The sequence below is a fragment of the Suricata suricatta genome, chromosome 6, assembly GCF_006229205.1.
Source record: "Suricata suricatta isolate VVHF042 chromosome 6, meerkat_22Aug2017_6uvM2_HiC, whole genome shotgun sequence".
NCBI classification, from domain to species: Eukaryota; Metazoa; Chordata; class Mammalia; order Carnivora; family Herpestidae; genus Suricata; species Suricata suricatta.
In genome coordinates, this window is record NC_043705.1 from 69,065,492 (window position 1) to 69,088,563 (window position 23,072).

At 37.9% G+C, this 23,072-nt stretch overlaps 1 protein-coding gene across 3 annotated transcripts in view; it reads right to left on the minus strand.

The window, feature by feature from the left end:
- The window catches only part of MCTP1 (multiple C2 and transmembrane domain containing 1), a 512,254-nt gene that overhangs the window by 175,710 nt on the left and 313,472 nt on the right, over nt 1-23,072 (minus strand). For all 3 annotated transcript variants that reach the window (XM_029942619.1, XM_029942618.1, XM_029942620.1), the window contains 3 exons: nt 22,227-22,397; nt 19,056-19,186; nt 2,410-2,596 (listed from right to left, as the gene is read on the minus strand). In XM_029942619.1, the coding sequence (XP_029798479.1) occupies nt 2,410-2,596; nt 19,056-19,186; nt 22,227-22,397 (489 nt within the window). The remainder of the gene's footprint in view (nt 1-2,409; nt 2,597-19,055; nt 19,187-22,226; nt 22,398-23,072) is intronic.

A 23,072-nucleotide genomic window follows, 5' to 3' on the forward strand; every position in this document is an offset into this window, starting at 1 on the left:
CGCTCACCTTTTATCAATGCTCTAAATAACATTTCAAGCCTATCGTCTCACGGTGGACAATCCGGTCAAGGGACATTAAATCAGATGACTGTGAAATGTCATAATAAAAATGGAATGCTAACAACTTCTTCTCTAAACTAGCTCCTCTGGTTTTTAAACTGTGACAAGGGGGAGCAAGGGTTCAGCATACCCGTTCTGAAAAGGTCATACAATCGCTCTTGGTCTACTACCCATTACCACCCGCCCCCTATTGACCTTCCCTGCTTTCCTTCCCCCAAAAGAAAAAAAAAAAATGGAATTAGCCATCTTTTCAGAATGAGGTGATCAAGGAATGGCTCCCACAGTAATGTCTGTCTGACTGGCGGGGCTTCGATGCCTCGCAATGAGCAGCTGAGCGACGGAAATGGGGAGCCTTTACGGGGGCGATGTGTTTACTTTCCTCACTATGGCCACTGCCGGATCAAATCCTTAAGTTTAACCTAAAATTGAAAGAACACACATGTTCTCCTGGGAAAATATACAAATAAGTCTCCAAATAAGCTACCTTTTTATGTTTCTCCGAAACAAGTGATGTTTCAGACATGATACAGCATTTCATCATCTCATAATCTGTGTAACAAAAAGGAAACAAGCCGAAGCCAGAAAGTACAGGTCTCTGTCCTTGTGTTGCTAGGATCAATTATAACACATGTGCTTTACTGCACACAGTAGCTTCTTAGCAGCTACATCTCTAGAGGGGAATACAGGCCTATGCTTGAAATTCAGGGCTAAAAAAAGAGATACATTTAAATACAGTTCACTTTTTAATATATTGAGCAGCACATAACCTGAGAATTAGCTTGGGTGTCCATATAATGTTTTATATCTTATTGAAATAATAACTAACATTCCGGAAGTGCGGACATATTCAAATTCTGAATGGAGATGGCTGATTTAAGGAAGCCCATCCAACAAAAAGAAAAAAAAAATCAATGATAGTTGGATTATTTCTAATTACCAAGCCTACAGTATCATTCTAATATATGGGATAGTATCAAATATTCATCCATAAAATACAGTTAAAACCTAGAATTTTTATACTAATATACCAATTAATTCCATTAAACTTATTTCAATTCATGAGGCTCACTTCTGGTAACAGGAGAATATGTTTTTGTGGGTTCCAAAATGTGAAATAATTTTCATAATTGCAATTACATGTTAAAAGATGCCCAACAATACACTGGGCTCTTAGGTGGTTTAAAATATATACTCTTTAGCCTTGCTAAGTCACCTCTATTAAACTGTTTATGATAACACCATTGGCAGATGAGTTGTACAAGCATTAGCAGACAGCTGATTCAGTGGAGATAGCCAGAATAAATTTGCTGAAGCGCACATCCTGCTAATCTGTTTGAAGAATATTGTAGAGCATTAGTACCAGCACTTCATGTTATCTGCACAGCCTGATAAGGTACATCTTTATTAAATTCAGTTATTGGAAGGATGTCAGTCAGCAAATAGGAATATTTTAGAATCTAAAAAAAAATTAAGCAGTTCTTTGTTAGTCAGGGCTTGGTTTCATGGCTGAGTGTCTAGAGGAGCCTTCTAAACACCTGGCAGCATTGTACAATACAAGCTTTGTAATTTTAAGTGGAAAAGATTTTTTTCCAGCTTCAGGGGTACCGAGGCATTCACTTTTTCGAGTTTTCATTGAGAGAGAGCCGTGGAGTAAGAGCTCCCCTCTCTGTTGATTTGAGAAAACTACATGGTGGAAAATGCACTATGTGAGGATGCCGGGAGATAGGTAGATTTGAGTATGAATATTTTGGTTTGGTAAAATTTGAGTCAATAGTGACTCACTGTCTCACCCAATCACTTACTACATTTGATCAAAATGTAGGCAGGCTTCCTTTTAATTATATTTCCCATTCAATTAAAATAAAATAAAGGAATGAAGTGAGGCTTTTCTAAGCAGTTGAAATAAAAATTGTTTCTGGAATATATTCTTGTTACCAAGCTACTAATTAATGTAGGTGCCATTAATTCCATTTCAAACTTGCAAAGACCAAGAGTTTTTAATTGTAATTACAAAGGGTCAATGAATTAATTTTGAAGAAATGTTGTGTATACTTGACATTCCTTTACGAGAAGTTTACTGCATAACAGTGCCACGTTTCAAACTCATGGAGGAGATGCTCAGAATCTAGAACTTGCCTTGGAAGAGACTCTAGAGAAAACCAGGTGTCTAGACAGCAGGATAATGCAAGGAATTCTATAAAGGTAAGTGTGGCATTTGTATTTGCCCAGCTTTCTGTTTCTGCTGATTCATCTGTCAGCCTTTCAGATGTACTTCTGTCACTCCAAGTAAATCATTTACAACCTCAACTAGTCACATATAACCCTGATGGAGGAGGGTTACATACGTACATATCTCCTTAATATTTCCTCCCGTTCTTTCTGGTCCTCCAGGGAGTTGACAGAGAGGTCAGAGATACTGACTGTGGCTGAAGCTGTCAGGGTGACCAGCAGCACGAGGTGTCCCTCACCCTCTTCCAGCTGCAACTCCAACTTATGTGTCTGTTCCCTACTGAGAGCTGACAGGTCGACTTGGCACCTAGGAACAAATGTTTTGAGTTAGCAAGTGGCTTTTTCTCTTTTCTTTTCTTTTCTTTTCTTTTCTTTTCTTTTCTTTTCTTTTCTTTTTTCTTTTCTTTTTCTTTTCCTTTCCTTTCCTTTCCTTTCCTTTCCTTTCCTTTCCTTTCCTTTCCTTTCCTTTCTTTTCTTTTCTTTTCCTTTCCTTCTTTTTCTTTTCTCTCTTTCTTTCTGTCACATCAAACACTGAAAGTGCAGAGTTATGTGTAAAATAAATCAATAGAAATACTATTTGGACCACTGGAAGAATACGTCTTTCACGTCAACACACTTTCTTCACAAAATAATCAGACCCTGATTATTTTTAGTGTCTAATTTCTTATTTCCTGTAAGATACAAAAAAACCCCATGCTTATCTGATTCTATTACTACCCATTGTGACCATATTCATAAATCGGTGGGGACATTCAATCCCTGGACGGACTAGCTTAGTGGGGCTTTGCCTATAGAAAGATTAATATGAACTGTCTTGGAAGAGGCAAACCACTGAGAATCTGACTTCTTGTGCAGGTTTTGTTCTCCCTTAATTCATAAATGTTATTAATCAATGAATAAGATACATACTATGATGATGCCATAAGTTTTTCATTTTTTTAAATGTTTTTATTTATTTTTGAGAGAGGGAGAGAGAGACAGGGTGAGCAGGGGAGGGTCAGAGAGAGAATCCAAAGACAGGCTCCAGGCTCTGAGCTAGCTGTCAGCACAGAGCCTGATGTGGGGCTCGAACCCACAAACTGTGAGATCATGTCCTGAGCTGAAGTTGGACACTTAACCGACTGAGCCACCCAAGTGCCCAAGTTTTTCATTTTTAAAACCATGCCAGTTTATTCATTGAACACCATGCATAAATGTAAATAAAAACAAATTCTCCAAAAACATTATCGCTCAAAGGTTATATACCAGAGTTGTTCTAAGAGAGGTTTCCTAACATGGCAGCCTATGGGTCATTCATTCATTCATTCATTCATTCATTCATTCATTCATTCATAGAGCAGGGAAGGGGCAGGGAAAAGGAGAGAGAGAGAATCCCAAGCAGGCTCCAAACTGCCAGCATGGGGCCCAACGCAGGGCTCAAACCCAGGAATGTGAGATCATGACCTGAGTGGAAATCAAGAGTCGGGACACTTAACCAACTGAGCCACCCAGGGCCCCTCATGACAGTCCATGCATGATAACCTGCTTGCTCAGAGCTAAACACTGTTTTCATAAAAATGCCAACTGATTTGGAAGAGAAAGATACTGAGGTGATCACAAAGCCAGTAAGCTGAGGAAAGGGAGCAGATATGAACAGAAGGCATTTTTAACAGGAAATAGCCTATTATAAGAATAAATGTGGTTACACCATAAACAGGGAAGTCAGCTATCAGGGACAGATTAAATTTTTGTTCCTTCCTTCCTTCCTTCCTTCCTTCCTTCCTTCCTTCCTCCCTCCCTCCCTCCCTTCCTTCCTTCCTTTCTTTCTTTTTTCCTTCCTTCCTTCCGTCCTTCCTTCCGTCCTTCCTTCCTTCCTTCCTTCCTTCCTTCCTTCCTTTCAGAAAGGGAATGAGCTGGGTACATGGCAGACAGAGAGAGAGAGAATCTTAAGCAGGCTCCATGCTCAGTGCAGAGCCTGCTAAGGGGCTTGATTCCAAGACGCAATGATCATGACCTGAGCGGAAATTAAGTTGGATAAAGCCACCCAGGCACCCTGCTCCTTCTTATTCTTTACTTGATTTATTGTCTATTGTTTTGCTTTTAAATTAAATTTCTATAAACAGAGCCTTAACACCTGTGGTTCCAAACATCTCTTTAGTATTGCATATATTTAGAAACTGAACCAAAGTCTGACATTTTCCTTTTATTTTGCCAATCAAAATGACAAGAGAGGTATTTGGGACTAGGAACATCTGAGAGGAAGAGGAGTAAAGAAATAAAAAGAAAAATGATGTCCTGTTCAGTGACAGAAAACCCGTGTGTGTAAATGCTAACTATTGAGAGCAGGAAATCAGAGTCTGTACCAAGTCTGGAAAACATCTTCCTAAAGTGAGAACGTGTATCAAATAACCTCGTTGTTTCTGCAAATACAACATGCACTTCAAAATAGTTTCATGCTCTCTCCTTACACTCTGAAGACTGGGAAAAAACACAACAGATTCCTTATCTAATATTCTAATTTTAATTGGAATTAAGTTCCTGTCAATGACACCTGGAACAAAGTGAGGAGAAAAATGGGATGGTGAAAAACAACCAATCAAATGCATTTTCTAATAAAAAGAAAGAATGTCAATATGATTTTCTACAGATCTTTCCAGCAACTGGCATGGTGCGTAGCCTGGAGTTTGTTAAATGTAAATGAGTCTTTGATTACATTGGGACTATGATACTAGAGACTTGAACAGGGATAACGATTCACACCGAACTTTTGGTTGGGTAAGGTTGGGAACAAGTGAGACCTTTTGCTCATTTGGATAATGCATTTCCCCGTCTCATCCTTGCCTTACTCTTTCATGCGACACTGCATCACTCTTAAAATACATCAAAGCCTTCTGGAAGACTCCTTTGGCTATTACCACTTTACACTGGCGTTATGGATGCTGGCCTACTCCTCATTTATGTTAGAGTCATTGCATTTGAGGCTCTAGACTTGGGGAAGGTTCTCTAAAGATAATCTGGTGCAAGAATTGCAAATTGGCGACTTTCAGATCACATCTGGGCCATGGATGTGTTGTTTTTGCTTGTAGTGCTAAAAAAAAAAGTTTTGAATTAAAAAGATCTTAAGACAGAGCAAATGTCCTCTGAATTACTATCCCTAATACTGTCTGTTATTTACAGCTGGTCTATTTCACTTAATTCTGTTTCTGGTTCCAATAGGCATAGGTATTTGTGATCCTTACAATCTCCTTAATTTAGCAAGGAAAATACTGAAGGCCAGAGAAGATACTGACTTAATGGAGCTATACAGTTAGTTATCAGCAGAGCCAGGACCTGAACCTGGAACAATGGGATCCAAGATCTAGGCTTTTTTCCTGGACTAGTCGTCACAACATAACCCATAACCGTATATCCCAGGAGGAAGTGGGTCTATTTGCATTGGGTATTAAACTGGGAAATATCTCAACTTGTTTTCAACAGAATTTTTTTTCAGTTTTGAAGCATGGAATTATGTTATAAAGTATACTTTTAAAATATATATAAACTATAGAAGAAGACGAAATTATTTCTCCTATAAGAAGATAAACTCAGCAAATTAAAAATTTAAAACTATGAAACTAATAAAATTTAAATTAACATTGTAAATTTATAGGGAGGATTATGCTTTTCTGCTGCAACTAAAGTTTCACTATTGGGTATTCTTGTAGAAATAGTCTCAGTTCTATCCTATATTTAATGTTTCAGAATTTTGACTTTAATAATTCTAATGTAGAAAGTGTTTATTTGTATAAATATATTAGCAGACAGTATTAATGACTCCAAAGTTCTTTTTGCTAGTTGGGGTTCTTCAGCTCTCCTCTTCATCTAAAGACTCTGCTCAGGAGTAATCCTCAGATGCTATTTTAAATGAAATGTCACCTGATAACTGAGCAAAATTGTCTTAATTTCAGAATGAAGTTCGCATTACAACATCACTGACATCTGCCTTAAGTGGGTATTAAATCAAATTATGGCTGGAATTTGGTGGAATGAAGTCTTTGCTACCCTTCTGTTGCTGTTGAATAAATATGTACAAAGATGGAACTTCCACAACACAGTCTGTTCCAAAGTGAATTCAGTGCTTATTGCTACAGATCAGTGTCACAGTTTGAGTGTTTGTTTCCAAATTGCCTATGTTGAAACCTACTGGCTGACCTGGCAGTATTATGAGGTGAGGCCTTTGTGAGGTGATTATGTCATGAGGGTAGAACCTTCATGAATGAGATTAGCGCCTTCATACCAGAGGCCCCAGGGAGATCCCTCCCTCCTGCCATGGAAGGACAGAGAAAACACAGCAGTCTATGAACCAGGAAACCAGACACAAAACCTGCTGGTGTCTCCATCTTGGACTTACCAGCAGCTTCTAGGGCTGTGAGAAATAAGTTTCTGTTGTTTATAACCATGCAGTCTGTGGTAATGTGGGAGAGCAGAGCAACAGGCAGATTCACCTGTGCTTATGTCCCCTGTACTGGGATTGCCTAAAGAATGGAAGGACTCATTACGGTTTGGATACATAAGTCCTTGATGGTCATCTGGATGGTCAATATAGGCATAAATTAATAGTTTTATATTGTTACCAATATGAACATGCAAAATTTAAAAAGTAATGAAGCAAATACATGAACTCCCAAAGTACATACACAGATATGTACAGGAAAGAGAGGGTAGGATTGGGAGCCAGATTCCCTTCATTTTAGCCCTCCACCTGTCACTAATTATTTGTATGACCTTTTCCAAGAAAACACATCCTCTTGATTTCCAGTTTTCTTATCTGTGATATGAGGTAACTGAACTAGATGAACTTCAAATTCCCGAAAACCCCAAATTTCACAATGTGTTACAACTCTATCCATGTGTATGCTTCTTCACATCCTTTCTTTGCAGTTCCACAGACCAAAAACTAAGAGAACAAATTCATCTTTTAGGCAATGAAATATTAGTCTTCAAATTTATTATATACACCCTCCAAAAAAGTCTTTATGTTGATACTGGAGAGCAGATAATTTATTTTCAGATTCCCTTCCAAAAGGGTACCTCAAAAGTTGCCATGGAAGGGAGAGGGGCAAAAAACTAGGGTGTGGACTCTCTCCTTTAGTTCAAAGAATGGCTCCTCTTATATCTGTTTTCATATTTGGTTCCACATGTAAGTTTGAAAGCTTATTGGATATATCTTATTCCCCTAGATTCTCCTGGAAGGATGGCCTCCTGTTTCATCGGCTGCCTTCTTTGCCTCAGAAGTGACTTTGGCTGTGCTTTCCCAAGGGGCTGCTTTTCATCCTGCCATTGTGATGGATTAACTGTGCTTGCATCCTCATGGGGCTTCTATCTAGGACTGGCTCCACTCTTAATTGCCAAATAAGCTGGGCACTCCCCATGGCTGCCACTATGCATCTAGGACTAATGGCCACATGCCCCAAGTTTCTGGCTTCTCTGACCACTTCTTCACTTGGATGAACAGCCATACTGTGGGTTATGGGATCTGGCTTCCTGATCAAGTGCCAGAGAAATCAGATGCTACAACAGTTTTCCAGTGGGGTGAATTTAGATTAATGGAATAGGAGATGGGAAGGTAACTCCCCACACCTTCCTCCCTCTCACAGACTGCTTCAAAGGGTAACTCTCCAGATTGCCTGTCCACATGTGGCCAGGTGGGTGCCAGCAACCAGCGGTGTGTCTGAAACTTAGGAAACAGTGGCCATCGCAGTAATATACTGCCTTGCCTCACCTCCCAATCTTCCCTGCCTTTGTTCTTTGTCTCTCACTCTCATTGCCTGAGGGTCTATCTCCCAATGAAGCATCAGAACTTAATCCTCGCCTCAATCTCTGTTTTTTAGGGATTTGTCTAAGGAGAAAATGATTGACACAATTCAATCCCCTCAGTAACAGATGTCTAAAACACAAACCGGACCACGGCCCTCCCCTCAGTTCCCACCGCCTCTGAAATATCCTTAGCAAGGCAATGGTGCCCGCCATGATCTACCGTCAGCTGTCAGTCCTGACTCATGACTCAAGTCTTTCCAGACAGTTGAGGATTCTCCCACCATCCATGCCAGGGCATACCTGTTTCTCTGTGTTTGGACAAGGCAACCCTCTGCCCGAGCTGATATATCTATGTTTGCTTGCCAAATTTAATAATTCTCAGTGAAATAGCCTGCAGTTGTCTTTCTCTGCCAGTACCCTGAAACACCTCAATGGCAGGTGTCTAGCATAGCACCTGGAATACAGTTGGTGCTCTATAAGTGCTGAAGTACTTATGGACAATATGGAAGTGAAGAGAGGCCCAAATGTACCCCCCATAATGGTGTCTGACCAGGGCTTAGCGTGTAATGTGCCCATCCTACCATCCTTTCTTATCCCCATAGAAAGTGGTTTGATTTCCTTCCAACACTTGTTTTGCTCACTCATTAACTCATTTATTCATGAACTATTCAATAAGTGTGTCAGGCCTCTGTTAGATTTTAGGGGACAGTCATTCTAAGCCTACTAGTTTCTCATCTCCTTTTTCCCAGAACTACCACAGACTCAGCGTGTTGTCTTGAACAAAGTTCAAATGGCTTCAGACTGTGGCCAGGGGTTTAGAACACCAAAGTTTTAATAAAGCTTATTCATTAGCATTCTGATATTATGCAAGTCACTTAAAGTTTTTGTACATCAGCTTTGTTCACTTTCCAAATGGAAAAAAAAATTTATAATGCCTTCTATTTGCAGAGTCCTAAGAACACAGGAGTCATAGATGGGTAAGTACTATGAAAAGCTGAAAGTACCATGTAAATAGAATACGTGGTTTTTATCCCTTGGGTTCATGTTGGAAAATTTAAAAACTTACCATCTGTGCTGAACCCCGATCATCAATCAATCAATCAATCAATAGAAGAATCAAAACAGATTTGAAACTGATTTTCAAAGCTACTTTCTTTCATTCCACAAGTGGGGAAATTGAGGCTTGGAGAAATTTGATGATGGCAAGAACTTGAAAGTTTGCTGACTTCCATATGAAAGCTTAAAGTTCATTATGCTTTTTAAAAATTGTATGCATTGGGGCGCCTGGGTGGCTCAGTCTGTTAAGGGTCTGACTTTGGTTCAGGTCATGATCTCATGGTTTGTGGGTTTGAGCCCCGCATCGAGCTCTGTGCTGACAGCTAGCTCAGAGCCTGGAACCTACTTCAGATTCTGTGTCTCCCTCTCTCTCTACCTGTCCCCTGCTCGTGCTCTGTTTCTGTCTCAAAAATAAATACAAAAATTTTAAAAATTAAAATTAAAAAACTGTATGCATTTATTTAGTCCCTTGAAAGAAATGTGTCACATTTATTTGGTGACATTTCCCCTGAAGAGTAGAGTAAAAGTTCAATGTTCTTACCACCTTTTTTCTTCCCTGCCCTTCTATCTCCATGCCTGGCCCCGAGACCAGTGATATTCCTCCCAGATGAAAGAGTCTTGTGCTTAGCACCCTGTGTGTGCACATGTCCATATGTGTGAGTTCACTGGGGGGCAGGAGTAGATGTTAAGATTATTTGGATTTTTTTAAATTTAAAAACAAGTATCAAGCTTTATAAAAACTTAATATATGCATTAACACAGGTGTCCCATGCATCAGATGTCACTTATATCCTGCAAGTATTTTAGAAAAGAGTAGGAGCTACATAACATAGAGGGGTAGACAGTGCCCCCCTTACTTGCTAACTTGCTTTCACTGAATCACAGTTCATATAGGCCTCGTTAAGTGGATTTACGGATTATATAATCTAGTTTTAACTGAACTAATCCTCACAAAATGGACAATTGGCTTTAAAAGATCCCAGTAAAGAAACTGTGGACTACAGATAATGCTAATTGAACAAGCACCAGTGAGCAGAATGATAAACAAGGATCTGCAGAGCCACCACGTCCGCTCTTAGCTGAGCTCTGCGTCAGCCACATTCTCGTTCACAAACCAATGATGGTCTCATCAGGTCTAGCACGAATTCAGCCCAAACAACCCCAAATTATCAAGAATAATATTTGCAGTAGAAACTTACATCTACTTTGACAATAAGCTTATTGTGTGCTGTGCCTTGAAGTATTAGCTAATGATATTATGAAGCCATAGTGATTAGCAAAACATTTGAAAACAATCTTCAGAATAGGAAGACAAGCCTCTACAGAATTTCTTTGGTGGGGGGTTAATTTAAAAATAAACACATTTTACATAGTTTTGACCAAATTGAACAATAAAATTATGAAGCTTTTTGAGATTTTGTAATACACAAGAGCCATTTTACATTACTAAAACTAATAATACATGATATATTATAAATGTTTATAGTATAAATCACTATAATAGGGAATTCCTTAGAATTTTTGCATTTTTGAGACTTCAATACATAACCCCTAAAGTGGTTTCAAGTTTCACAACTACAGAGTTTTTACACCATCTCTCATGCTGCTCTTGCCTTTCTGTTGTTAGAAGTTGTCAGTGCTTAACTATCTTTGGGGAGACTGTTTTATTACAGCAACTTGGGAAAATCTCCATGCCCTGACATGAAGATAAACTAATATACATATGGTGGTGCCTGAAAGCCATCTTTGGAAACTCTGCCCACTGTATAAGAAACACTGCATTGAGTATAAACTTTGGCAGGAAATCTTCAGAGAAAAAAAATAACCCATTCAGGAAAATAGATTGAAATCTTAATATACTTGGCTTAGGTTGATTTTATGAAAAACCAAGATGTAAATCAATGACACATTCCATTCTTTCCTTAAATATTGTCGATCTCACTAATGAAATATTTCACTCAATCCTCAGTGAGAAAAATGGTGAAATATAATGATTTCATGAAAAACCTCTCTTCAGTTTAGAATTTTCTGACTAGCTATCTTTGTGCTTTCAAATTAATAATGCAGGAGGATTGTTTTCATTCTATGTAGGAAGGAAAAGAATCACTGGAGAATTGGTATCACAAATAAGAACCTATGCAAATCAGAGCCCACAGAAGCAATGACATTCAACCTTCAGAGAACATTAATTTTGTTAATATCCAAAGTCAAAGGGTGTATTTCCCATTTACCATGCTATACTGGAACACACATATGTGTGCACCTACACATCCCACATTCTCTTTCCTTTGGCATTAAATACAGAGTCAGAGATTTATTTTTATAGCTGTGGATTTTGGAAGCATTTGTTCTTTATCCAGAATTTGCCCATTTGGAATAAGTTTTTCTTAACAAACACCATTAATAAAAATCCTGTTGAAATAGATCTCTCTCGCGAAGCTTACATCTGTAGCACTTTGTTCTCATGGGCAGGACCAAATCCTCAGCCCCGATAACAATGCAACAAATAAGTCAGTAGCAATTCCCCAGCCGAAAATATATGTACCCCAAATCAATGCCACTTTCAAGATAAACAAGCATTTTGCACACTAATAAATAATGCCATAAATCTTGCTATATTGGATTGCAAATAACTCCAACTGAATAAAATTGCTTGACATAGGATTTACTTATTCTGCACGTTCATAAAAACAACTTGTTCTCTGACAGCACTCATTCTTGGCAATTTACCGCAGCTGTCAGCAGCCAATTTGTTCAGATTACTGCTCTGCATAAAAGTGTAACAATCATGAGGATTTATTAGCTGATTATCGTAAAGGTGGCAGTCTGTCTTGCCTGCCAAAATGCAGGTGATCAGAAAGTTAAATAATTACATGCAGATTAACATTATTTCACCTTTACTTGATATTTGTAGTGCAGCGACAGGTAAAATGTGTTATTCAAACTTGCACTATTATGTAGACCATCCGAGTTGGTTTACTGACTACCTGGCATTTTATTGAGCACTTAATGGCTTTAGAACATACTGAGTTCAAGACTGAAGTGAAAGCAGTGTGGCCTTTAGACTCAGGAGTTCTCAGATCAATCCCCTCAGATTCATACTAGCTGAGCAGCCTCTAAATCTATCTTCTGCCTCACTTTTTGCATCTGCAAAATTGGTATAATATGAACCCTTCTTGTTATCCCCTAATAGTGAGCTGATGTAACAGTGCTCTCTTCACTGTAGAGCACTGTCACTATTGTTTCTTTCTACTCATGGTAAATTCACGTTTCTGTAAAATTTACCTATCATATGGCATTAACTCTATGGACATAACAATGATGAAAAAGTTATAAGTATCTTGGTAAATGTGTAGGCTACTTTTTTAAAAAATGCAACAATTCAGTATTTTTAAAGTATAAGTTTTACTCAGGCACTTTCACCTTTAACTCATTAATTCTCCCTTTTTGGATTATATGTAAATAGCTTTCTTCAATTACACTGAAATTTTATACCTGCCACTAAGTCATGCTGTTCTAATTGCCTTTGCATTAATGTCGATTGTTAACTTATGTATTTATAGTTAACCCTTGGACAATATGGGAGTCAGGGGTGGAGCGCCTGGGAGGCTCAGTCGGTTAAGCCTCCGGCTTCGGCTCAGGTCAGATCTCACGTTCGTGGGTTCGAGCCCTGCGTCAGGCTCTGTGCTGACAGCTAGCTCAGAGCCTGGAGCCTGCTTCTGGTTCTGTGTCTCCTTCTCTCTCTCTGCCCCTCCCCCTCTCATGCTCTGTCTCTCTCTCTATCAAAAATAAATAAAAACATTTTTAAAAAATTAAAAAAAAATATGGGAGTCGGGGGCATCAGTAGAATTCTGTGTATAACTTTTGACTCCCCCCAAATTTAACTACTAATAACCTACTGTTGACAGGAAGCCATATTGATAACACAAACAGATGATTAACACATATTTTGTATGTTATATGTATTATATGTTACATTCTTACAAAAAAGGAAGTGAGAGAAAAGAAAATGTCATTAATAAAATAATAAGGAAGAGAAAATGCATTTATAATGCTGTACTATATTTATCAAAAAAAATCCGTGTATAAGTGGATGTGTGTAGTTCAAGCCCATGTTGTTTGAGGGTCAACTTAAGAGAGAAGGAAGAGCCATGATTTTCAGTATTAAATCAAATTTCATCTATTTAAATTAAAATATGGCAAACATTTATTAAACACTTATTAAATGCCATATATTTTTCTAAGCATTGGGGATCTGACAGAGAATAAAAACAAAACACTCAAAACTTTCTGCCTTCACAAAGCTTATCCTCTAGTGGGGGGAAATAAGTGATAGAACATGTAAGTGAAATGCACAGTATGTCAAATGGTGGTTACTTAAATGGAGAAAAACAAAGCAGGATTGGGGAAAGAGAATGTCAAGAAAAGGGGGGACTGATTTTAAATCGGGTTGGTATGGGGGCACCTGGGTGGCTAGTTGGTTCAAGCATCTGAATTCAGCTCAGGTCATGATCTCACAGCTTGTGAATTCGAGCCCCACATCAGGCTCTGTTGTTAGCACACAGCCCGCTTTGGGTCTTCTGTTCCCCTCTCTCTAACCCTCCATATCTCTCTCTGTCTCAAAAATAAACATTAGAAATATTTTTAAAAATAGCGTTGGTATGGATGCGTCTCTGATGTGACATCTGTACAGAGACCTAAAGAAGATAAAGAAACAATCCAGGTAGATACCTGAAGACTGTTACAGATGTGGGGGATGCTCCTCAGGGGGGAAGGTGTCTGGTGTGCTTGAGGAAGAGCACAGAGGCTGGAACAGAGTAGAGGAAGAGAGGGGCAGAACAGCAAAAGTTCAGGGTAGCGTGGTAACCCGGCTGGACCATGAGAAGCATTATAGGCCACTATAAGGATTTACCCAGGTTTTGCCCAGATTAGGATGGGAAAACACTGGAGGGTTTTGAGCATAGGAGTAAAGTTATTTTGTTTGTCTTATGTGGAAGGAAGAAGAACATGAGGCGTTGGCTATTGTTCACATGAGAGCTGATGGTGGCTTCAAGCAGAATTATAGTGATCAAGATAATGGCAGCAGTGGGTTCTGAATATATTTTGGAGGAAACATTGGTAGGTTGCTGGTGGATTTGAGAAGAGTGAGAGAAAGAAAAGAAGCAAATAGGACTCTATGATTTGGGGCATTAGCAACAAGCAAGGGAGAATTCAAAAGGAAGAGAAGATTTAGGGACACGGGGTATCAGAAGTTTGGCTTTGGGCCTGCTAACGTGGAGAAGTCTTGTTAGACGTCCTAGTGGGGATACCTAGCAGGGAGGTGGTGTGGACTCTGAGCTCAGAGAGGAGTTATGGCATGGTGCTGGTTGTCATTATCGATCTCGGACAGTATGGAAAGTACATGAGTAGGTGGGAGCAGGTGTTGACAGAGAAGATGCCCAAGGAGTGGGTTTTGAGGTTCTCCGGAACCAAAACAGCAGGGTGATGAGGAAAATTCTGTGAATGAGACCAAGAAGGAACAAATGATGATGTAAAAGAAAAACAGTCTGGAGTTTTAGAAACCAAGTGAAAAAGCTGTTTTAAGGTAAGGGAGCAATCAACCAAGTCCACTACTTCCAGATGAAGGTTGAAAATTGGCCATTGGATTTAACAACTCGGTGGTTGATAAAAACAGTTTGTGTGGACTGTTAGGGGCATAAGCCTGACTGCATAGGTTCAAGTGAGAATTGGAATGGGCAATGTTCAGTGTTAAATAGCTTTCACTGTATCAACACTCCATATTTGCAAGTAACCCTTTCACTCACAGCCAGCCTTGTCTTTCTAATGAAAAACAAAAAACCAACACCCCCCAAACCCTGTTATTGAGCATACATTATTTACAAAACACATTTTCAAAAATCATTATATGTGACCAAAACCGGAAAATAAAGTAGACAAAAACAAAACTATAGCACAATAAACTAGTCTACGTAGAGAATCCAGTCCATGTAATTGTTCTCAAATTTAGGATTGGATTTACGTAGTATCCTTAAAAAAAGTTAACAGCCATTGAAAGAATGGTATTATCCTTCATGGCTAACTTTAAATCTACTCACCAACCACCAACCAACTCCCAGAATAGTCTCCAATTTGTAAGTTAATACATATTTTAATTATTTTCAGCACAAAAAAGAAATAATTTGATGTGACAGAAGTGCTAACTCTACCTACAATGACAATCATATTATAATATATAAATGCATCAGATCAGCTACTGTATGCCTTAAATTTATATTAGTTACATGCAAAAATATGTATAAATAAATAAATAAATAATCATTAATAGGGCATACAATGTTGTGAGGATAGCTTGCAAAACAAGACAGAAGATCATCAAGAGTTTTACTCTAAATCACTTTACTCCTAGAACTGGCATTTAATGGAAGGAAGTCAGTTCTCATCTAGACTACCCTAGGAATGAAGGAATTTTATTACAATCTGCATTATTTCCACCATTACTACACAAACTTCACATAAACACAGTGACTTTAGTCTGCCTACCACTTAGGTATAATAATATCTTGTTTTTCAATGGCAGGGTGTGTTTAAAGTATAATTTAATAAACATACAGTTAGAGACCTAGAGTTTCTGGCGCTATCTGGACATTGAGTAGATTTGAAATAATGATTTACCATAGTCTTTTCCTTTTTCTGCAACAGGCATCTTGGTTAAATTAGCCAAGCATACAACAAGTTTTTACTGAACATATGTGATTACCTCAAAATCCAACAATAACTCCATTTATTGTGTAAAGGGGTTTTAACTGATACTCAAAAGCTTTCCTAAGGAGTCATCTTGTCCATACCTGTGCTCTTGTGCGCTGTAAACTTTTTGGCTTAACATGCTTTTATAGGCTGTTATGTTTGGCATATGACCAAATATGAATTTTTTATTTTTTTGAGAGAGAGACAGTGAGAGCATGGGCATACATTTGGGTGCCCGAGCGGGGAAGGGGCAGGAGAAGTGGGAGAGAGAGAATCTTAACCAGGCTCCAAGACCAGCATATGGAGCCTGACAGGGAGCTCAATCTCTGGACCATGAGATCATGACTGAGCCAAAATCAAGGGCTGGATGCTTAACTGAATTAGCCATCCAAAATGGATTAAAAAAAAAAAGTGAGGCTGATGGGTAAGTTTTTATTATATTTGAAGTAATTGTAACTTGAAATAAAAGTAATTCATTCAAAATGAATGAATTTAAAAAACCCCAATGATTCTTCAATGGTGGCATCTAGACTTACCACCTAAGCCAGTTTTAACTCAACCAAGACACTAGGAAGAAGAGTACAGGTTGTGCCCATCAAGGCAGTGTGGCCAGTGGGGCCCAGGACTCCTTGATCCTGCTTGCTGGGTCCTCCTGTATAATAACCATGAATATAAACAACTTGTCTGGGGGGCCTGGGTGCCTGGGTTTAGTGTCTGACTCTTGATTTCGGTTCAGGTCATGATTCTAGGGTTGTGAGATCAAGCCTTACATCAGGCTCTGTGCTGAGTGTGGAGCCTGCTTAAGATTCTCTCTCTCCCTCTCCCTCTGCCCTTCCGGCCTGGTCACATACACTCTTTCAGTTAAAAACAAAAACAAAAAACTTGTCTAGCAATCTAGGCAATGCCCAAGCTACAAACTATACGTAGGCGGTAAAACCTCCAAGAGCTAGAAAAAATAAAAAAGGAGGAAATATACCCAACTAGATTCTAGTTTATTATAAAAAGAGATAATTCAGAAACAGCCAGGTGGAAGAAATACACAGACAAGGCAGGGGGAAAGGACACAGGGCTTCCACACCCACTCAGGCACGCCCATCTCCTAACTCCTCTACATGCGCACCAGTCACAAAGCTCCAAAAATGAATTTCTTCTCTTCCTAAATTTCGTAAGATTCCTTAGCTCCTCCAGTTATTGAAAACAATCCCTGTATTCCTTAGATCAGCTAATTTTCACTGTTCTCTCACAATTTGCCAAATTATGGGCAAACCCATAGAAACAAGGTGAAATGAGAGGAACAGGTCCCTCGCTCTACCAACCACTTCTGCCATATACTACACCATGCCCTTGAAGAATCCATAATATTATCACGTGAGGAAAAGGTAAGGGTCAGTACCAGATGGGCTGAGAAATCTTCATATTTTCCAAATTTGGAAATTATTTTCAAAGAAAAAATAAAACACATAAAAGAATATCTGTTATCACGGGAAAAAAATAGAAAAAGGGATTAGATGTACTTCATGTAAGATGGATTCAGAAGTACAGGAAGGCAGGGGCGCCTGGGTGGCTCAGTCGGTTAAGCCTCCGACTTCGGCTCAGGTCAGATCTCACGTTCGTGGGTTCGAGCCCTGTGTCAGGCTCTGTGCTGACGGCTAGCTCAGAGCCTGGAGCCTGTTTCTGGTTCTGTGTCTCCTTCTCTCTCTGCCCCTCCCCCTCTCATGCTCTGTCTCTCCTGTATCAAAAATTAGTAAAACATTAAAAAAAATTAAAAAAAAAGAAGTACAGGAAGGCAGTATGCTGTAGCATTATCATTATCTTACTAATATAAGAGAAGTATGAATATAAAGTAAGGAGATTGAGGTAGCAAGTTACACATGACAGTCATTCTCATTAACCAAATATAGCTAATGTTGCCATAAATTATGAAAGTGAATTATTCAAGGAACAGCTAGACATCACCCACTTGAAAGAGCTTAAAGCATGTTGAGGGAGATAGAAACGCAGATATATAATCATAATGAAATGTATTCAGTGTATCAACAGATGTACACTGCTACTTAAGCTAGTGGTATATCCCAAAGAACTGGGTTGAACTTAAAGAAAACCTGGAAAAGAGTGTTTTACTAAAGAGAAAAAATATGCAAGAAGCCCTGTTCTTTAAAAAGGATTGAAATGTAACACAGTATTAGGTTATAATAGTTTTTTCCATTTTATTTTAAAAATAAAATTTTAAAGGATAAATGAAGCTATTCTTTAACCTCTTACTTTATAACCCTATAAAGAAAACCATTGTTTAAAAAATATATATCAGAATCACAAACAAACAAACAGAGATACATATGTTGGGTTGGGCTCATGTTCTTGCTATTCTAGCATAATATTTCCTTGATTATTATTAGTATGTTTACCTTTCTCAGGCTGTGTGTTTAGAGACTTGGAATTCATGTGATCTGCAATGATTTTAGAATTTTCTAAACTAACAATATCTTCTGTACACCACGCTTTATTTTAGTATGGGAAGGTTTCAATGTGTTTAGCTACAAAGGCACATACATATTAAAAATAAAAATAGGTTTTAAAGCAAGAAAACAGTTCATATAATGCAAATAGTCATTCAAAATCACCTTGTCTTTGTGGAGAGATGTCACTGAACCTCAGAATACTCCTTCCTTCACTGCATTATTAGATTAGCATGGATCTGCCTCTCTTACATGTTTCCATCACAAAAACTTGAGAACTCTACAATTTTATGAGCTCCTAGCAGATTATAAAGATTCTCTACCTTGTAGGGGGTTGTAGGAAATAATGCATTTTATGGTCTCACAATATGCTTTATGAAAAGTAATATTATCTCAGATCACTTTACAGACTATGAATGAGCTCTTTGTTTCTTTAAGTATCTTGATCAAATGAGTTCCTCTTTCTCAATTCCCATAACTTTTACACACAATGTTCTGACATCTGGAGAAAATTTCTGGATATCAAATTCAGAATCCATGGACTGGTCAAAACTGCCACCTACTGGTCAGTCTTCAAATCTATTTTTTCATTTTACCCAAGCATTGCTTTACCTTGGTTGGATCCCTTCCTTCAAAATGGTAAGAGGTCAATTACAATAACTAAACATAAAGCAATTATCCTTTTAAAAAATTCACCCTCTCTAGGGTGAACCAAAAATACTGAATCGTACAAACCTGCCAATAAAATCATCTCTTTTCCCAGCATCTTTGTCCCAGGCAGTGATATCAATGATTCCACCTCTTTCTTCATAGAGATGAAAATCAAATTGTTCCCTCCACTGAGGATTCAAAGTTTTTGGCATAATCTGGAAAACCAAAAAGTAATTATTGTCTTATAAATATCAGTCTTTAAGAAAATTAACTTTAAGACATTAAATCAAAATTAAGGTACTATCTACAAAAGTATGTGTGAGATTTGAACAAAACTTTCAGAAATGATGGAAAAGAGTCATTAGCTCTCTAGCAGGCTTACTGCATATCATCTGAAAGAACCCTAAAGGATATGGTCTAAAAAACAAAGGGCATGCCTTCATCACCGTAAATAAGAGATGAGAGACATGAATTATACAGAAAAGGCAAATAGTCTATATGTGAAATAGCTCACTGAGATACTAGCATTTATTTTACATAACCAGGGGTTAATGCACAAAGATGTAACTCTGTCTGTCATCTCCAAAAAAAGGACTATGTGGATTCTCAGAGTTCTTTTTCCCTTACTCCCTACACACAAGGGAATTTTGAGCTAAATCTGTTAAATAAATAAATAAATAAATAAATAAACAAACAAATAATAAATCAGACCATGAAGTTCTAGGGGAGTAGGAGGAAACAGCAAGTAACTCTGGGGTGGTCAGGCAAACATTTATGTTGGAATCACAGGATTGATGTTTCGTCCCCAAGTTATATCTGGAGAAAGTGAGACCTGGAGTTTTAGTGAATAACCCCAAATCATTATGTTTCAGTATCTAGACTCCAACGCAGGTCTTTTATTAGACCTTCAGGTTTCTTTCCCCAAAACAAATCTGCCAAAAGTGTTTATAAATTAATATGATTGTTTTCATAATTTCGATGTTGCAAATACCAGAAAGATATCTGATGTACAATTGTGTAACTTTAAGCATTCATATAAAACATCTGGTAGATTCAATAAATGAAGTGACCCATACTGATGTGCTTTGAAATTTTATTTACCAGTGGATTAAAAACATTCATATTTGTTTCCCTATTCTTTCTTTTTAGCAGGGAGGCATGGAGTGGCATTTCCTCTCTTGAATGTATGGAAGACAGATCTTCAGATGTAAAGACTCTGAAAGCAGTGAAGTATGTTATGTGCAAAGGTAATACAAATGAATCACAATTTTTAAAGTTCATAATCTGAAATTAATCAGCAATATATCACGAAAGGAAAGAGCAAAGAGAGACATGTGTCCATAGCTAGGCTTCATATTTTATATCTAAAGAGCAGAACTATAAAAATAAGTAATGTTTTAAGCCTACCAGAACAGAGACATGATGTTAATTGCTAAAGGATAAGACATAAGTGGTCATAGGTACCTATTTTCAGAATCTGTAGTTTCCTTAAAATATGTTATTAAGTCCATGGTGGGGGAAAAAAGGATGGCAGTAGATGGATCCTATGATAATTCAAGCCTCTCATCATTGGGCTCAGATGCACTTCTGTGGTATTTTGGAGAATGGTCTGTCTTACTTATTTGGCCGTAGAGAGCCTAATTTTTCAGTTTCCTTTTTAAGGATTGTCTTCCCTCAGGGCACCTGGATGGCTCAGTAGGTTAAGCATCCGATTTTGGCCCAGGTCATGATCACACTGCTTGGGGGTTGGAGCCCTGCATGGGGCTCTGTGCTGACAGCTCAGAGCCTGGAGCCTGCTTCGGATTCTGTGTCTCCCTCCCTCTCTGACCCTCCCCCACTCACACTCTATCTCTTTCTCACAAATGAATAAATGTTAAAAAAAAATTTAAACAAAAAAGGATTGTCTTCTCTATATGATTTTCCTTCAGGTCAGAAACAATGCTTTCCCCTTCCACATGGTCACTCAATAAGAACCAATCAGCCTGGGAGCAATTCTCACTGCCAAATAATAAATCAGCTCTGTGATATTGCTAATCACCTTAGTTACTGATGAAAACTTCCTGTGCCAGAAGGAACCTGTGCAGGCTGTTTATCAAAAGGTCTTGAAAATAGTAATGTCAAAGTGAGGTTATTCGTATCAAAGTAGAATGTGGTTTTTAATACAAGACAGATATGATGAGTTGTCAGGTTATGAATAGTAGCTGAAGCCGAACATTAAAGAGGTTGTATTTGTTTTTGTTGTTGTTGCTGTTTTTTGTTTTTCTTTAATGTTTGTATTTATTTATTTAAGTGATCTCGACACCCAAATTGGGCTCAAACTCAGAGCTCTAAGATAAAGAGACTGAGCCCAATAGGCACCCCAAGGAGGTTGTATTTGGATACAACACAGATAAGACATGTGCCCCAAATATAACTATGACTACTATGACCTTTAGTAGTCATTATTACTTCATTCAATCTGATACTAATATGATTATTGAACATATTATTACTATTAATATAATTGTTCTTACATAATATCTTGTTCTTACTGCTACTTCCTTCTGCTACTACCGTTTATTGAGTATTTATTATGGACAAGGCAGTATTCCAGGCCCCTCACATGAATAACATATACTTATTCAATCTCCTCAATAACTTTATTAGGTAGGCATTATTTTAATTCTCACTTTTACAGATGAGGAAGTTGGGACATAGCACGGCAGAGTAACGTGCCCTGTAGCACACTGCTCGTATGGGCAGCAGGAATTTGTCCCTTTGTTTTCTAAATAAATAAAACAAAATAAAATGCAATCCGCATTGGTGCAAGTCGTTCTGAATAAAATTTTTCAGAGTAATGCACAAAGATTTATATGGTGTGTAAAGTAATGCTATTTGTAGTACTGATACCAGTACTAATTATAGTAATAATAGTAGCCAACACTCTGAGCACTTTATGCCCCAGGCCATCAACTTAGGGTTGTTTCAGCCTTTTTTTGCATTTTTTGGGTTATTTTTTTATAAAGAGATAGTTCCAACTATTATTCCTGTCTTACAGATGAAATTGAGACAAGGAAGTACTTTATGCAAGGTCACATAGCACACTGAGTAAGAAATGTGATAATACAGTTATTGGTCTGGCTCGTTGATGTGATGTTCAAAAGAAATTCTTTTAAGCATTTTAAAAAGTATCTAGTGTTTTCATTTCCCAAAGCCTGGCTATTAACCAATCACTGCCTGCCAAATATAGGCGGGGCACGAGAGAGATACGGTTACCTTGCTCTTGTACTTCTGATGCCCAAGCCGGAACTTCACATAGGGGTCACTCAGCCCATTTGAATCCATTGCCTTGAGATCTCGTCCCTCAATCAGCGTGATGCTGACGATTCCTCTCCAAAGATGTGATTTTCTGTGTACGTCTGACAGACGTAAACTTTGGGTCTGAAACTTTGGGTAAAGAAAAACAGAGTTAGCCTACTGAGTTTTAGCCCCAAATACCTTATCTGGAATTACCCTTTTTCCGGTTATAAGTTTTTGAAAATAAAAATGTTAGGTGGTTACAATTTAAGAAAATAAACATAATTTATAGATTATTACTTGTTAATTAAAGATTATTAATAAACGTGAAATTATCCTTTCATGGTAAATTGAAAGGTTATTGTGTAGATGTGAATGCTCAAAATAACATCTAATCTTCCAATGCTTAAAACTACAAGATGTAGATACTTCAAGAATATCAGAGAATATCTGCCTTCTGTGTCAAATATGCCAGTGTCAAAATATTTTTAAAAAATATTACAAATACCAAAGACCACATCCACACTGTGATATTTAATTTTTAATGAGTTATGGTTTTTGAAAATCTTTCATGTTGCAAGTTGGTTTTACCAGTGGTAATTTTAGTTGTAAGATTAGTTATAAGTTCTGTTCAGACAATTAAAACACTTCTTTATTGCTATGTTAGGAGATAACTGAGTTTCAGCTCACTAGAGAACTACTTAAGGTACCACAGACCAGAAAACAAAATCAACATGCCCATTGGAGACATCTGGCTTATGTTGAAACTTGTGTCACAAATTTTAAAATTACATATGTGATTTTTATTGGCAGGTATGTTACTAA